We start from the raw sequence: 17,602 nt of genomic DNA, 5'->3' as shown, positions 1-17,602 counted from the left end.
TGTTTAGCGTGTATTTTTTTTCTGGTTCTTCGCATATCTTCCTCTTCTCCTCCTCCTCCTCCTCTTCTTCCTCCTCCCCCTCTCCTTAGAAGGCAAGACAAAGGACGACTGACGAAGACGAGGGCTGAAGAGGGAGTCTGATCCCATTACGTTCACTTAGGCAACAGAATATTTTGGAGAGCGAGGAAGTGGATTGTGTTTCCGGGGCTTCCTCAATATGAGAGAGAGAGAGAGAGAGAGAGAGAGAGAGAGAGAGAGAGAATATGTAAGTATGTATGTGCGTGTATTGTTATAGTAGGCTAGTGGGGTCGTAAGCGAATCACTCCTTTTAAAAATTTACAAACGAAATTTAAAAGGAAATAAAATCGATCCGGAATAGACAAAATAAGAAGCACAGACAGACAAATAGATGGCCAGATAGACAGACAGACATACACACACACATACACACATGGTTATACATAAAAAAAATAAAGAATAAGGAAGAAAAGAAACACTGTAATATAATATCTACGAAAGAGAAGAGAAAGAAGGGATAGGAAAGATAAGAATAATAAGAGGCAGAGAAGGAGAGCAGAAAGAAGGAATAACAAACAGACAGATAAAGGAGGAAACGGGAGTAAAATAAGGAACAGGAGGAAGGAAATATTAAAGACAAGTAGCAAAGAGGCAAAAAAAGAAAAATAAGAAAACAAAAAGAAAAATGTTGAAGAAAAAACTCACCACACATTGTCTTTCTATATCAAAACCACAAGAAAAGGTGATAATAAAAAAAGATACGAGGGAAGGAGGTAAATAAGAGGCGATGCGGGGATAGGATAATAAAGGGAAAAAAAGGAAAGGAGATGAGGGAGAGGCTATTCTATATGTTCTAGGAAAAAGGCAATATAGTGAGGGGGAAAAAAAATAACATGGAAGTAAAGCAAGTAAAGGAAATCGCAAGAAAAAATGGAAGGAAAGAAAGAAGGAAGGAAGGGAGGATAGTGAAAGGGAGGAAAAAAAGGAAAGAAAAAAGGAAGGAAGAAAGGATAGAAGAATGAGTGGATAGAGGAAAACAGTGAAGGAAGGAAGGAAGGAAGGAGGGAAGGAAGGAGGAAAAACTGAGTGGATTGATGAAAGAAAAGAAGAGAAGGAAGGGAGGAAGGAAGAAAGGAAAGAAACAAGAATGATAATAGAAAAAAAACAATGAAGGAAGAAAGGAAGATAGGAAGAATGGACGGATACATGAAAGGAAGGAAGAAAAGATGGAAAGAAGGAAGAAAAAAGGAAAAAAAGGAAAGGATGACTGAATAGAAGAAGACAACAAAAAAAGTGGTTGAAAAAAGGAAGACAGGAAGGAAAGAATTTATGAAGAAAGGGCGAAAAAATCAAGACAGGAAGAAAATAAGGAAGAAAATAATGGAAGACACACACACTAATGAGTCTCCTTACTTAATATTTACCTTAAGAATCATAAAACAAACCGAAAAACTAAACGGGAATGAAAGAAAACAGATGCGAGACACTGTACACAAGGAAGGAAGGAAGGAAGAAAAACCCTAATGAGTTACGCGATACACACTCCCTCTTTCTCTCAGCCCGGAGGAAGAAAAGAGGAAGAGGAAGGAGGAAGGAGGAGGAGGAGGAGGAGGAGGAGGAGGAAGAGACGCTAGGCCATAGACAGGAAGAAAACGGGGTAAGTGATATAGCGGAGTCTTCCCATTTATTTCTTTTATCATCCGCCGGAGTCATAGAAAATGGGAGAGGGAGAATATTATGGTAGCTGGATGGAAGATGAGGCCTACTACTATTACTACTACTACTATTACTACTACTACTACTGCTACTGCTACTTCTACTACTACTAAAACCTACGGCAGAGAGAGGACAGTAAGCCAGACAGAGAAGGGATAAAAGAAATGGTATATGCAAGGCTCTTCTTATATATTTCTTACTCTTCCTTTTTTCGTATTTTCTTGTTTTTGGTCTTTTCCGCCTTTTTCCGCTTACGCCTTCACCCATCTCCCTTTCTTACTATCTTTACTCTTTACGTTAATCTTCTTCCACCTTTCTTCAATCCTTTCTCTTTTTTTTTTTTTTTACTATTTTCTGGTTCTTGTTTTTCGTATATTTCTCTTATAAGTTCCTCCATCTCCTCTTCTTCCAATCACTGCTATACCACCATGACCACCATCTCCTCTTCCTCCCCCTTCTCCACCATCTCCATGAATTTTCCTATCCTAGTATTCTTTCTCTTCGTTTTTTTTCTATTTTTTGTTCTTTTTTTTTTTTTTTTTTTTTTTTACGCCTCCATCCACCTCCCCTTCTGACTTCTACAACTACCACCACCACTACTCTCACAACTCTTTCTTCTCCTCCTCTAAGTGCTTTCTCTGTATTCCTGTTCTTCTTTTTTTTATTCATTTTCTTGTTTATGTTTTTTTCCTCTAATGCCTCCACCCACCTCCCTTTCTGACTTCTACAACTACCACCACCACCACTACTCTCACAACTCTTCCTTCTCCTCCTCTAAGTGCTTTCTCTGTATTCCTGCTCTTCTTTTTTTTATTCATTTTCTTGTTTATGTTTTTTTTCCTCTAATGCCTCCATCTACCTCCCTTTCTGACTTCTGCAACTACCACCACCACTACTCTCACAACTCTTCCTTCTCCTCCTCTAAGTGCTTTCCCTGTATTCCAGCTCTTTTTTTTATTCATTTTCTTGTTTATGTTTTTTTCCTCTAATGCCTCCATCTACCTCCCTTTCTTACTTCTACAACTACCACCACCACTACTCTCACAACTCTTCCTTCTCCTCCTCTAAGTGCTTTCTCTGTATTCCTGCTCTTCTTTTTTTTATTCATTTTCTTGTTCATGTTTTTTCCTCTAATGCCTCCACCCACCTCCCTTTCTTACTTCTACAACTACCACCACCACTACTCTCACAACTCTTCCTTCTCCTCCTCTAAGTGCTTTCTCTGTATTCCTGCTCTTCTTTTTTTTTATTCATTTTCTTGTTTATGTTTTTTTCCTCTAATGCCTCCACCCACCTCTCTTATTACCGCTACCAAGACTATCAAGAAACATGTATCTCATCCTCCTCTTCTATGTGCTTTCTTGTATTTCTGCTCCTCTTTTTTACTGATTTTCATATTCTTTACTTTCCCCTCACGCCTCCGCCTCCCTTTTCTTACTACTTCTTTCTTACCATCATTATCATCTATAGCCTCTTCCTCTTCCTCCTCCTTTACTTCCTCCACGTACCTGATTTGTAGTCCTCTCTTAATTTCCCTTTTTTTCATATTCTTCTTGTTCTTCGCCTTTTCCTCTTGCACCTCCACTTCCTTTTCCTACTACCGCTACCACCACCACCATCACCATATCTCCTCCTCCTCCTCCTCCTCCACGTACCTGATTTGTAGTCCTGTTCTTCTGTTTTCCATTTTTTCATGTTCTTGTTCTTCGCCTTTTCCTCTTGCACCTCCACTTCCTTTTCCTACTACCGGTACCACCACCACCATCACCATATCTCCTTCTCCTCCTCCTCCTCCACGTACCTGATTTGTAGTCCTGCTCTTCTATTTTCCATTTTTTTATGTTTTTGTTCTTCTTCGCCTTTTCCTCTTGCACCTTCTCCTTTTCCTACTACCGGTACCACCACCACCATCACCATATCTCCTCCTCCTCCTCCACATACTTAAATTCAGTGCGGGTACTCACTATTTGGCGGAGTCGTTCAGCTGGTACTCGTTGGAGCGCCCGAAGCACTCCTGCACGCCCGTGTCGGCCCAGAGGCGCTTCATGGCCGACAGCAGCTCCTCCGAGAACGGCTCCGTGTCCTCCATGCGGGAGATGACGTCGAACACCATCTTAGCGTCGGGCTGCGGAAGACGGAGAAGAGGATGGTTAGTGATGAAGGGAGAAGAACATAAGAACAGAGACATAAAGCCGCTCTGTAAACCGAACCCCAGCTATGGAAAGAGAAGAGAGGGATGGAACGAGAATGATTAGGTGATTAGGCGGTGTAGGGAGGAGGAAAAAAGGAGAAAAGGATGGATTATCTGTTGTGTTGAGAGGGGGGGAAGGAAAAAAGGAAGGGGATGTGTAAAGTGGGAAAGAAAAAAGGGAGAGTGGGAAGGATATTATGCTGTGTTGAGAGGAGGGAAAGGGAAAAGAGAAGAGTACATGCTGTGAGAAGTGGGAGAAGAGAAAAAGAGTATTATGCTGTTATGAGGTAGAGAAAGAGAAAAAAAGTGAGAGAAACAGAACAAAAGGGAAAGTTATGTTGCACTAAGTTGGAGGGAGAGAGAAAAAAAATTAACGTTGTTTTGAGAGAGAGAGAGAGAGAGAGAGAGAGAGAGAGAGAGAGAGAGAGAGAGAGAGAGAGAGAGAGAGAGAGAGAGAGAGAGAGAGAGAGAGAGAGAGAGAGAGAGAGAGAGAGAAATAAAGGCCATTCTGCAAAGGAAGAAAGGAAGGAGAGAGGGAAGAAAAGGAGGAAGGGAGGAGAAGGATTTAAAGTGCATAGGTGTATCAAAGTAAAAATTATAGGAAAGAAAAAGGGAAAAAAATAAAGAAGAAACGAAAGGAAAGAAGAAAACGAGGTGGATAAGTAGGTTGTTGTTATCTGGGTCAAAAGGAGAGGAGGAAAAGGAGGAAGCAAAGCAGTATAAAGTAAGTATGTAAGTAAGTAAGTAAGTATTTAAGGGAGGAAGGAAGGAAGGAAGGACACCACGACAAGACAGGAAGACAAAATGAGGATATCTTGGCAAAGGAAATCAGGAAGGGTAAGTTTTAAGTGTAAGGATGGAAGGAAGAAAGGGAAGGAAGGAAAAAGGGGAAGGAAGGAAAAAGGGGAAGGAAGGAAGGAAGGAAGGAAGGAAGGAAAGAAAGAACGAGACACCACAACAGGACAGGACAAAATGTGGATATCTGGGACGAAGGAAAGGAAGGAAAAAGAGGAAGGAAGGAAGGAAGGAAGGAAGGAAGGAAGGAAGGAAGGAAGGAAAGAAAGAACGAAGGATACCACAACAGGACAGGAAGGAAAAGTTGTAAAGTGTGTGAGAGAGGAAAAACAAGGAAGGACAGGAAGGAACAATTAAGGGGACAAAAATGTGGAACGTGTGGGCGAAGGAGAGGAAGGGAGGAAGGGAGAAGGAGAGGAAAGGAAAGTTGTAAAGGAAAGGGAAAGAGAGAGGGAGAGACAAGAGGAAAGAGACGGGGCTCTATTGCGGTTAATGTGAGGGAAAAAGAGAAAAAGAAAGAGAGAATAAGGAAGAGAAGAGGAAGAAAGATAAGTAATGAGATGTCAGCAGGAAAGAGAAAAGAAGAAAGTGTAATAATAATTTTGTGAGGAACAGGAAGAAGGAAGCAGAAGAAGGAAGAAGAGCAGGAGAAGGATGACTGAGAATAAAGAAAAAAAATAAGATAAGAAAGAAAGAACAGGAAGGAGAAAAAAAGACGATAAAGAAGAGGAGGAGGAGGAAATGGAGGATTGAGAAGAAATGAAGAAAGCAAGAAATGAAGAAAGGAAGGATGAAAGAAAGAAGAGAATAAAGAAGAGGAATAAGAAGAAAAAGATGAAGCATTAAAATTAGCATCAGCAGTGGTCTCAGCAGTTGAAACAGCAGTAGAAGAACAAGAACAAGAAGAACTAGAAGAACCACAGAGAAGGGAAAAGATACAAGAGAAAGAGAAGCGAGGAGAAGACCGAGACGAGCTGAGACGAGAGATAAAGAAACATTGATTGAGCTACACACATAAGCTTACTGGGGAGAGAGGGAGTGAGGAAAGGACGCGAAGGGAGAGGAGGAGGAAAGGGAGAAGAGGAAAGGATGGAAACGTTATTATGGTAAGCTGAGGGAGAGGGAGAGAGAGAGAGTGGGAGTGAGACAAAGTGGAGAAGGACAAGGGATATATATGTGCTGTCTGTTATCTGGAGGCAAGCGTCGCGTACAGGGGGAAAGACAAATGGGTTACGTTGATGGTAAACTGAGAAGGGACAGAACGGGGAAAAAGGTAAGGAGGGGAACTGACGGGGACAACATTGCATGGAAAGGAGGAGGAAGAACATGAAAAAAAAGAGAGGTAAATAAGGCGTAGAGGAGAGGATGATCAGTTAGTGTAAAGAGGAAGAATGAAAGGGAAAAGAATGAAAGGGAAAAGGGAAAAATACACAGAGGACGGGTTTGGCATTTTGTATATAAGGAAAGAAAGAGGAGGAAGAAAATTAAGAAAGGAGAGGGTAAATGCTGCGTAGGAGGAGAGGGAAAGAACAGTTAGTGTAAAGAAGAACGAAAATTGAAAAAAAGTGAAAAAAATGTAGGAAAACAGACGAAAATTGATAGGAAGACGAAGAAGAAAGTGTAGAAAGGAGTGGATAGATACTGATAATGAGAAGAGGATATCAATTAGGTAAAGAGGAGGAAAGAAGTGCAGAAAGGAGAGGAAGACCAGTTAAGTAAATAATAATAAGAAATTGTAGAAAGAAGGAGAAGGAAGGAAGGAAGTAACGAGGAAGAAAGAATTACAGAAAAGGAGAGAGAAGAGAAAGGTCACATAATTATGGAAAGAGAAAGAAGGAAATATAGAAAGGAGATGAAAGAGACAAAGAAAGAGGAAGAAAAAAATGTAGAAAGAGGAGGGGAAAAAAGACTAGTAAAGAAGGAGAGAATGAAACAAAGCAAGAATAAACACTAGGTAAAAGATAAAAGGCAGATAACGTAGAATAACAACTAGGGGGCGAAAGAGGAAGAGGGAAATATAAAGAAAATGAGTCTTGTAGGTAAACACAGGAAGAGAGAGATAAAAGAAGACAAAGTAAAACAATAAAGATAGAGAGAGGAGGAGAAAGCCATGTTAAGAATAAGCTGAAGGGAAGGGAGGAAGGGAGGAAGGAAAGGATAAAAGTGTAGCTATATACCACGAGTTGGTGAAAGAGAGAAGGAGGAAAAAACGAAGACTGGAGGGCTGGAAGACGAGAGAGAGAAAGCGAGAGAAAACAGTGGAGAGAGAAGAGTGAGGAAGTGGATGACGAGAATATATTAAACGAAGGAAGAGAGAGAGATAGAGAGAGAGAGAGAGAGAGAGAGAGAGAGAGAGAGAAAAATAAAGAACACAGTATGATGAAAGAGAAAATGAGGGAAAGACGAAAGAAAATAAGAGAAAATAAGAAAACTACAAAGACAAGAGAAAGAGAGAGGAGAGGAGAATAACGAAAATACACTAAAAGAAGGGGAGAGAAAGAGAAAGAAATACAGAACACAAACTGAGGAAAGAGAAAATGAGGGCAAACAAAATAAAAATGCTGATGATAAAGCAAATACATAGAGACGAAAGAAAGGCAAAATAAGTAAAGAGTTCAATATATAAAAAAGGATTAGTTTCAAGGATAGAAGAAAGAAGTGATAAACGAAGGGAAGAGAGAGAAATACAAAACACAAACTAAGAAAAAAGAAAACGAGGGAAAACAAAAAAAATGCTGATGATGAAAAAAAACATAAGGACGAAATAAAAGGAGAATACGTAAAAAATTGTGTAAAAAACATTAAATTCAAGGATAAAATAAAAAAGAGGTGGAATATCTGAAACAGTGTAACCTTGAATGATAAATATATACACGTCATTGAAGGTAAGAGGAGAGACAGAGAAGGTAACAGAGAACGCGTACATGACAGGTTTTAATTTTGCTTTTGCTTGATGGAAATACAAAAAAGTGGTGTGTGTGTGTGTGTGTGTGTGTGTGTGTGTGTGTGTGTGTGTGTGTGTGTGTGTAATTATCTGTATGCATTAGATAGAAGATACAGAAGTGGCCGTTTTTCTTTTCTTTTTCTTTTCATTTCTTTTATTTCCTTTCTTTTAATCATCTATTTATCTATTTATTTTCCTTTATTTTATTTTATCTATTTATATATTTTTTTGTGTGATTATTATGTAAAGAGGAAAAACTAAGAAAAAAAAACTTGAAGTGAGCTCACAAAGAAAGCAAAAGAAAAAGAAAAAAGAAAAGGGGACAAAACAAAGGCTATTTCTATGTAGATTGACGAGGGAATAGGTAACCGAAGCCACAAAGTTAGCCGTGGGAGCTGAGAGGCCAATTTAAACTGTGGGTTGTGTTGCACGGCGAGGAAAGTTTTTTTATTACAGAAGTACGGACGGAAGAGATATTTTTTCCACCGATACGATAAGAAGAATTTGGTGGGAGTGACGAAACGATGAGTGAAGAAAAGAATAAAAGAATGAGACGGGAATAAGAGGAAAACACGAGAATGAGAGAAGAATGAGGTAATAATGAGAATGAGAATGACAGAAGAAAGAGAGAATGCAAGATGAAAGAATAAGAGAATGAGAAGGAGGAGAGAATGAAAGAATGAAAAGAGTGAATGAGAGAGAATGAGACGGGAATAAGAGGAAAACGAGAGAATGAGAGAAGAATGAGGTAATAATGAGAATGAGAATGACAGAAGAAAGAGAGAATGCAAGATGAAAGAATAAGAGAATGAGAAGGAGGAGAGAATGAAAGAATGAAAAGAGTGAATGAGAGAGAATGAGACGGGAATAAGAGGAAAACGAGAGAATGAGAGAAGAATGAGGTAATAATGAGAATGACAGAAGAGAGAGAGGATGCAAGATGAAAGAATAAGAGAATGAGAAGAATGAGAGGATGAAAAGAGTGAATGAGAGAATGAGAGAGAATGAGTGAGACACGGATAAGAGAATGAGAGAAGAGAGGATGATAGAATTAGAGAATGAGAGAATAATGACCAGAATAAGAAGAATGAGAAGAGAGAAAATAAGAATAATGAGAATGAGAAGAATGAAAACGAAAGATGAATGAAAATGAGAGAGGAATGAGAACGAGAAAAATGAGAGAACAAGAGGAAGGAGGACGAGAGAAGAATAAAAGAAGAATGAAAGGAAAACGAGAGAATGAGAAAAGAATGAAATAATAAGACAGAAAAAAGCCTTATCATACTGGTGAAAAGGGAAGAAAAATACTGGACTAATATACAACGGACGCAGAAAAAAAAGTGTGTAAGCTGAAATGGATGACGGATGAAAAAATAGAGAAATAGAAAAGGTAAACACGGACGAAGAGGAAAAATCGTGTGTATGCTGAAAAGAGCGACGGACGGAAGAGCGAGTGAGTGACGTTCTCTGATTGGACTGACGGCGCGGGATGATGAGGCCAACGAGCAGTTTTGAGTGAATCGGAATCGCTCGATGAAAAACGTTTAGAGAGTCAATAAAAGAATTCTGACGCGCTATTGAAGTGAGATGATGACATAGCAGCGTAGCACAAAAGGACATTCTACCGTAAAAACAAAACAAAACAAAAGTCATTGAGTTAATTATACAAGTTACTGTGAATGATTTTTGTGTAGGAGATCCATATTCACAAACATTTCGGGGATTAAACACTCACAATTGATAAAGCTTTGGTTGAGGATGTGTTAGTATTTCCATGGGTAGTTTATAAGCCTAGCGGTAGTTTGACAAGGCTTATGCACTATGAATGTCAAAAAACACGTACGAGAACCCAAGTAACATTTAAGGGCTTTCACATCCACATTTGATAAGGCTTTCGTTGAGGCTGTGTTAGTACTTCCATGGGTAGTTTTATAAGCCTAGCGGTAGTTTGACAATGCTTCTGCACTATGAATGTCAAAAAACACTTATGAGAACCCAACTTACATTTAAGGGCTTACACACCAACATTTGATAAGGCTTTCGTAGAGGCTGTGCGTATTTCCATGGGTAGTTTTATAAGCCTAGCGGTAGTTTGACAATGCTGCTGCACTATGAATGTCAAAAAATACTTATGAGAACCCGACTAACATTTAAGGCCTTACACACCAACATTTGATAAGGCTTCGTAGAGGCTGTGTTAGTATTTCCATGTGTAATTTTACGAGCCTAGTGATGCTTTGACAAGGATTCTGCACCATGAATATGACAAAACCCTCCTGGGAACCCGACACTCTCCCTTGTGACCTTTGGAACTATTTGTTATGAGAGCCGAAAGCGTCTGAGAATATGGGCTTTCGTAGAGGCTGTGTTAGTATTTCCATGGGTAGTTTTATGAGCCTAGTGATAGTTTGACGAGGCTTCTGCACTATGAATGTGAAACAACACTCATGAGAAACAGACTAATTTCCTTGTGGCTTTGGGGAATACAGGACTGAGAGTACTGTTTAAATGGAAGAAAATACAGCATAGTTATTATTTAGATTTTTTTTTTTTTTTTTTTTTTTTTTTTTTTTTTTTTTTTAAATCCCCGCCTATAGCGCCGGTAGGCTTTCTTCAGGGGCCAGATGGTCGGCGCAAGCCCGTCATGGCGCAGGCAATTTTTTTATAGTGGCGCCAGTTATGCTTGGCTCATGCTGCCCCCCGGAACTCATTCATGATTCACTGGACGGTTTCTTCTAGTGTCCGGGTTGATGGGTGGTCTTCTGGACAGCATGTGGGTAGTCTTAGGACACTCGACGGGGACTGAAAAATCCCAGGTGGTAGCGTGGGGATTCGAACCGACGTTGTCCATGACGTGGTGAACGTGAGCCCAGCACGTTAACCACTCAGCCACCGCCTACCCATATTCATTTAAACTTGTCTTAATCAGTACAGCGGGGCATAAAACAATGATAAAGAAGGAGACAGATGCAAATAAAAGGGATAACTTTTGTGGATAAGTGTACCGTTGAGAAGGGTAAATACAGCATAATCATCATCCTCATTATCACACTTGTTTTTAATCACCATACGAGCACCAAAGGGATTAACAATACTAAGAAAAGCGAGAGGAAAAACATGCCAACGGTTGTGTAGATTCAGGTGCCGTTCAGAAGGGTAGATACGACATAATCGTCTCCATTGTCATATTCCTTTTAATCACCATACGAGTACCAAAAGGCCTCACGATGCGAAGAAAGGAAAACAATAGACGAAAGGATAAAAAACATGCCAGCGTTTATGTGTATATTCCGGTACCGTTGAAAAGGAGGCAGACAGCTGAGCATCGCCCGTCATGTTGTTTGTTGTTTATCTCCCAGAGCGACATTTTTTTTACATCAAGGTCAAGCTCAAGGCCACTAAAACAAAGCAGCAACGAAAAAGTTCACCAAGCGCTGCTCCGAATAAGAAAATATCGGAAAAAATAGGGAAATAGAGATAGAATATAGAGAATAGAGAAAATATTGTAGAAAATAGAGATAGAAATAGAAAACAGATAGAAAAATATGGTAGAAAATAGAGATAGAAATAGAAAACAGAATAGAGAAAACATGGGAGAAAATAAAGAAATAGAAATAGAATATAGAAAATACAGAAAATATGGGAGAAAATAGAGATAGAAATAGAAAACAGAGAATAGAGAAAATATGAGAGAAAATAAAGAAATAGAAATAGAAAACAGAGAATAGAGAAAATATGAGAGAAAATAAAGAAATAGAAATAGAAAACAGAGAATAGAGAAAATATGGAAGAAAATAAAGAAATAGAAATAGAAAACAGAGAATAGAGAAAATATGAGAGAAAATAAAGAAATAGAAATAGAAAAACAGAGAATAGAGAAAATATGGAAGAAAATAAAGAAATAGAAATAGAAAACAGAGAATAGAGAAAATATGAGAGAAAATAAAGAAATAGAAATAGAATATAGAGAATAGAGAAAATATGGGAGAAAATAAAGAAATAGAAATAGAATATAGAGAATAGAGAAAATATGGAAGAAAATAAAGAAATAGAAATAGAAAACAGAGAATAGAGAAAATATGGAAGAAAATAAAGAAATAGAATATAGAGAATAGAGAAAATATGGGAGAAAATAGAGATAGAAATAGAAAACAGAGAATAGAGAAAATATGGAAGAAAATAAAGAAATAGAATATAGAGAATAGAGAAAATATGGGAGAAAATAGAGATAGAAATAGAAAACAGAGAATAGAGAAAATATGGAAGAAAATAAAGAAATAGAAATAGAATATAGAGAATAGAGAAAATATGGAAGAAAATAAAGAAATAGAAATAGAAAACAGAGAATAGAGAAAATATGGAAGAAAATAAAGAAATAGAAATAGAAAACAGAGAATAGAGAAAATATGAGAGAAAATAAAGAAATAGAAATAGAAAACAGAGAATAGAGAAAATATGAGAGAAAATAAAGAAATAGAAATAGAATATAGAGAATAGAGAAAATATGGAAGAAAATAAAGAAATAGAAATAGAAAACAGAGAATAGAGAAAATATGAGAAAATAAAGAAATAGAATATAGAGAATAGAGAAAATATGGGAGAAAATAGAGATAGAAATAGAAAACAGAGAATAGAGAAAATATGGAAGAAAATAAAGAAATAGAAATAGAAAACAGAGAATAGAGAAAATATGAGAGAAAATAAAGAAATAGAAATAGAATATAGAGAATAGAGAAAATATGGAAGAAAATAAAGAAATAGAAATAGAAAACAGAGAATAGAGAAAATATGAGAGAAAATAAAGAAATAGAAATAGAAAACAGAGAATAGAGAAAATATGAGAAAATAAAGAAATAGAAATAGAATATAGAGAATAGAGAAAATATGGGAGAAAATAGAGATAGAAATAGAAAACAGAGAATAGAGATAATATGGAAGAAAATAGAAATGTAAAAGAGAAAAATATGGGAAAATAGAGAAATCGAAATAGAAAAAAGAGAAAATTATGGAAAAATAGAAATAGAAATAGAGAATAGAGAAAATATGGGAGAAAATAGGGAAATGGAGAAGAGGAAAATATGAGATAATAGAGAAATAAAAACAGAAAACATAGAACAGAGAAAATATGGGAGAAAATAAAAAAAATGAGTAAGAATATCTCGGCTTTGTGTGTGTGTGATGTTCTAAATGAGACACACATCGTAATTACCGTACTTAAAGGGGTTTGTATTCCTTTTAGTAATGACCTTTTAATTAACAGAACTTCGGAGTGTGACGATAAAGAGAAAACACTGATTCAGAAATGTCATATCTGGATTTGGATTTGATTTTTTTTTTGTATTTCTTTTATCTTTTTTTTAGGAGCTCATGTTATTGTTTTGTTTTTTTCTATTTACTTATTCACTTATTAGTATTATTACATTTCTCTGTACTCGTGTGTTATGTCTGCATTAACTTATCGCAAAAAAAGAAAAAAAAAATCCCGTCGTTCCCGTGATGGCTCAGTGGCTAAAACGTCTACTTCCTGACGCATTGAGCAATAGTTCGAATCCAGGTGGAGACAGCCAGCCCAGTAATCACCTTATCATTAAAAAAATAATATCCGTCATCTTCATAGTGGTACAGTGGCTAAAAACGTCTACAACCTGACACACTGGGCCAAGGTTCGAGTCCAGGAACAGACAGACGGCACAAAAGACCCCCGATTGTGTTTACCTCCCCCTCGCGACCTGGGCAACACGCGTAAACAGATGCCTGGATAACCTTGTGTCTGGCTAAACTGTGGCCGCGTGTGTACACCTGAAGCCTGTGCGTGTTATGGGATGGCAAGGACGCGGACATGGACACAGTGGAGGAGGTGAGATGGGAGACGATCTACCAATGTCTGTCTGTATTTGTCTGTCTGTCTGTTTGTCTGTCTGTCTGTCTGTATTTGTCTGTCTGTCTGTCTGTCTGTCTGTCTGTCTGTCTGTATTTGTCTGTCTGTCTGTCTGTCTGTCTGTCTGTCTGTCTGTCTGTCTGTCTGTCTCTCTCTCTCTCTCTCTCTCTCTCTCTCTCAATTAGTTCTATTTTTGCAGGTCAATCACTTTTCTTTCGGCACTTTTTTTCTTTTTTTCTGCAGGTGTCACGTCCATTTTCTTTTTCTTTTTGCAGGAAAAGCATTTTTTTTTTGGCAGGATTTTTTTTTTTTGCAGGAGTCGGAACTTTGGCAGGAGTTTTCTAATTGATATCTTTTTTTTTTTTTTTGCAGGACAGTCCCCTTTAAATTTGTTTGTTTTCAGGACGATGAAGTTGTTTTGACAGGATTTTTTTCTTTTACGGTTCATGACAATCGCCTTTTCACTACTTTTCTTTTGCAGGACAATCAATCAACTTCTTTTGGTAGGACTCCGTTAATGTTACTCCTATCTTTACTTTTTGCAGGACAGTCACGGTCTTTTTTTAGCAAGGGTTTATTTTTCTAATTTTCTAAAGGATATTCACTTTTATTCTATTTATATTTACTGGTTATTTTTTCTTTTCAAGTCATGTAATTCTCGAAGGACAGTCACGGAGTTATTTTTGGGGGTCACCGTCAAGAACTTGCTCCTGATCCGCTAGTGTCCGGATCCTCCTGCAACGGTCGAGCGGTGGGGGGTGAGGGGGGGGGTGAGGGGAAGGCATTTAGCACGCGCGTTCGTAGAGATTCAAACTCGACTAATGGGATCCGCTGGACGCGCTAATTGGGTTTTCGGGCGAATTTCGAAGCTCGTGACTGTTTTAATGGTGCTTCTCTCTCTCTCTCTCTCTCTCTCTCTCTCTCTCTCTCTCTCTCTGTGTGTGTGTGTGTGTGTGTGTGTGTGTGTGTGTGTGTGTATAAGGAGGAAGAAGAAGGGGGAGGAAAAGAGAGAGAGAGAGAGAGAGAGAGAGAGAGAGAGAGAGAGAAACTGCGAGAAACTGCATGTTCCCACCCTTGACTGACCATATTTTACCTCCCTCCCTCCTCCTCCTCACCTCCCCCTCTCCCCCTCCTCACCCCTTAAATATAACGACGCGTATCTTTCCCCTTCCCAAATCAATAACTTCCTATCCCCCTCCTCCTTACCTCCCTCCCACACCCAAACGAACACTTCCATAAAAATACACACATCACCTGCACCCTTGTCTCTCCCTCTCCTCCCTCCCTCTATCCTCCCCCTCCCCTACCTCTATAAAAGCCAGAACCCTCATTTACAGCACTGTTACCACCACTTCTTTCTCTCCTCTACCCTTATCTACTCTCCCCTATTATCACCAGCACCACCAGCACCACCACCACTACACAGCTCCACACCCAATCCTCATCATTACTCCCCCTCCCCACTCTTCCACTGATCTGAACTAACTCCTATGCACTTCCACTTCCCACACCAATACGTTCTCCCCTCCCTTACCACTACATTAAACTTTCTCTCCCTTATTCACTTCTCCTCCCCTTCCTCTCCTTCAGCCATTCCTCCTACCCTTCCTCTCCCTCACCTATTCTCCTCCCCTTCTCTCCCTCAGCCATTCCTTCTACCCTTCCTGTCCGTCACCTATTCCTCCTCCCCTTCCTCTCCTTCACCTACTCTCCTCCCCTTCTCTCCCTCAGCCATTCCTTCTACCCTTCCTGTCCCTCACCTATTCCTCCTCCCCTTTCTTTCCCCTCCCACTCTCTCCCCCCCACCATCACCCTTACCACTAATCCACACCCTCATCCCCATCACAACTTCCTTCCACACCCCCATCTATTCCCCCTCACCTTCCCCTTCCCTCTCCCCACCACCACCTCCCCCCCCACCATTACCCTCGCCCTCACATACATTATTTATCGGAAATCAATGCGCGCCAACACCAGGCGTCAAACGGACGAGAAATTCAGGTAAATGGGAACACCTGCCCTTCCAGCCTCTCCCATTGGCCGCCTGAGCGCTGACGTCACCTTGGGCTGCCTACAGGTGTGTGTGTGTGTGTGTGTGTGTGTGTGTGTGTGTGTGTGTGTGTGTATGGGGGGAAAATATACCTCCACATATTTTTATTGCCCGCCTGTCTGTCTGTCTGTCGGTTGGTCGGTCTCTCTCTCTCTCTCTCTCTCTCTCTCTCTCTCTCTCTCTCTCTCTCTCTCTCTCTCTCTCTCTCTCTCTCTCTCTCTCTCTCTCTCTCTCTCTCTCTCTCTCTCTCTCTCTCTCTCTCTCTCTCGGACGGGCCAATATCAGGAGCCAAGACAAACACTCGCTAATAAACAAAGCCAGCACTCACCCTTCTTCCTCCTCTCCCTTCCTTTCTCTCCCTTCTCTCTCTCCTTCTCTTCCTCCCTTCCTCCTTCTGTTTAACCTTTCCTTCTATTACTTTTCTGACTTATCCTTTCCTCCCTTTCTGCTTCGTATTTCCTTCCTTCCCTCTCCTACTTTTTTTCTCTTCTTTTTCTCCCTTCCTCCTCCTCTTCAATATTTCCCTTCACTATTATCCTGACTTCCTGCTTTCCTCCCTTCTCTCTTTCTTTCCTCACTTCTCTCTCTTTTCTTTTCCTCTCTTCCTATCATCATTTCTTACTCTGCATCAATTCCCTTCATTATTACATTCCACATTTTGCTTTTCTCCCTTTCTTCTCTTATTTTCTCCCCTACTCTCTTTTTTTCATTCTTTCTCTCCTTCCTTTTACTCTTTTCCTATTCTGCATTCCTTTCCTTCTTTCTTATCCTCTCTCTCTCTCTCTCTCTCTCTCTCTCTCTCTCTTCCTTCCTCCTATTTCCACAATCTTCAACCTCACACAACACAGCCTTCCTCCTCCTCCTCCTCCTCCTCCTCCTCCTCTACAAATATCTCACGCAGCAGCTTCCCCCTCGACCTTGCAACCCCCTAAACACACAAAGGTTCGAGTTTCTAGGAAGAGACAGGCAATTAGGTCACTTTTCCTTTGACCTTGCAAGACCTATCCCCTGCAAATCACAACAGGTAACAATAGAGTGACGTCAGGTACCAAATTTGTCTTCTTTTCTTCCTTCTCCTCCTGGTCCTCCTCCTCCTTGTTCTTCTTCTCCTTCCTTCTTTTACTGATATTCTTTTCCTCCTCCTACTACTACTACTACTATTTCCTCCTTCTACTGCTGTTCTTTTCCTTCTCTTCCTCTTCCTCCTCCACCTCCTCCTACGACTACTACTACTACTACTACTACTAATAATAATAATAATAATAATCATAACTTCACCTTTTCAATTCCCTCTTCCCTTCTCCTAATTAACACTACACACCCATACTGGACTCAAATGCCCTTAATTACCTTACCTTTACGCAATACCTGTTCTCGTGACACAATTACCAAACTTTCGAGGTAATCATTCGGGTAAAAAGTTGAAAAGTCGTAACGCTATGCAGGAAAAGTTTAACGTTACTACATTTGTAAAGAGGTGAAAAGTTGGTATTGAGGTTATTGTTGAAAGAGGAGGAGGAGGAGAGGGAAGAGAAAGAGGATAAATGGTAAAAGGAAAAGGGAGAGGAGAGGAGAGGAGGAGGAGGGTAAATGGACCTGGGAGACAAAAGTAAGTAAGAAGAAAAGGAAAAAAAAGGAATAAGGAAAGAAGGAAAATAGAAAGAAGGAAAAGGAGTGATTATGAAAAGCAGAATACTATAAGAAAAAGAGAAATTATGAGAGAAGTAAAATAATATGAATAAAATAATATGTACACACACACACACACACACACACACACACACACGCACACACACACACACAAACTCCCCCATCCCCCACCCACACCCACACCCGCATTTTCAAACCAGCAAAATATCTTTCATATACTACAATTCTATTTTTTTTATAACGTCATTACTATCGTTATTACTGTTATTATTATTATTATTATTACTCTTTTTGCACTCTTTCACATCCGCCTCGCAACCCCCCCACCCACCCCCTACCCCCCCACCTGCAACACTTTCA

General features: G+C 39.5%; 1 protein-coding gene across 1 annotated transcript in view; it reads right to left on the bottom strand.

The window, feature by feature from the left end:
- Positions 1-17,602, bottom strand: part of LOC126991065 (guanine nucleotide-binding protein G(o) subunit alpha-like) — a 248,579-nt gene that overhangs the window by 69,272 nt on the left and 161,705 nt on the right. Inside the window, 1 exon segment of the mRNA XM_050849759.1 lies at positions 3,699-3,859. Coding sequence (XP_050705716.1) covers positions 3,699-3,859 — 161 coding nt within the window.

Source organism: Eriocheir sinensis, unplaced genomic scaffold (genome assembly GCF_024679095.1).
Source record: "Eriocheir sinensis breed Jianghai 21 unplaced genomic scaffold, ASM2467909v1 Scaffold236, whole genome shotgun sequence".
Lineage (NCBI taxonomy): Eukaryota > Metazoa > Arthropoda > Malacostraca > Decapoda > Varunidae > Eriocheir > Eriocheir sinensis.
The sequence above is the reverse complement of the archived record's forward strand: the minus strand, read 5'-3'. Positions and strand labels throughout refer to the sequence as shown.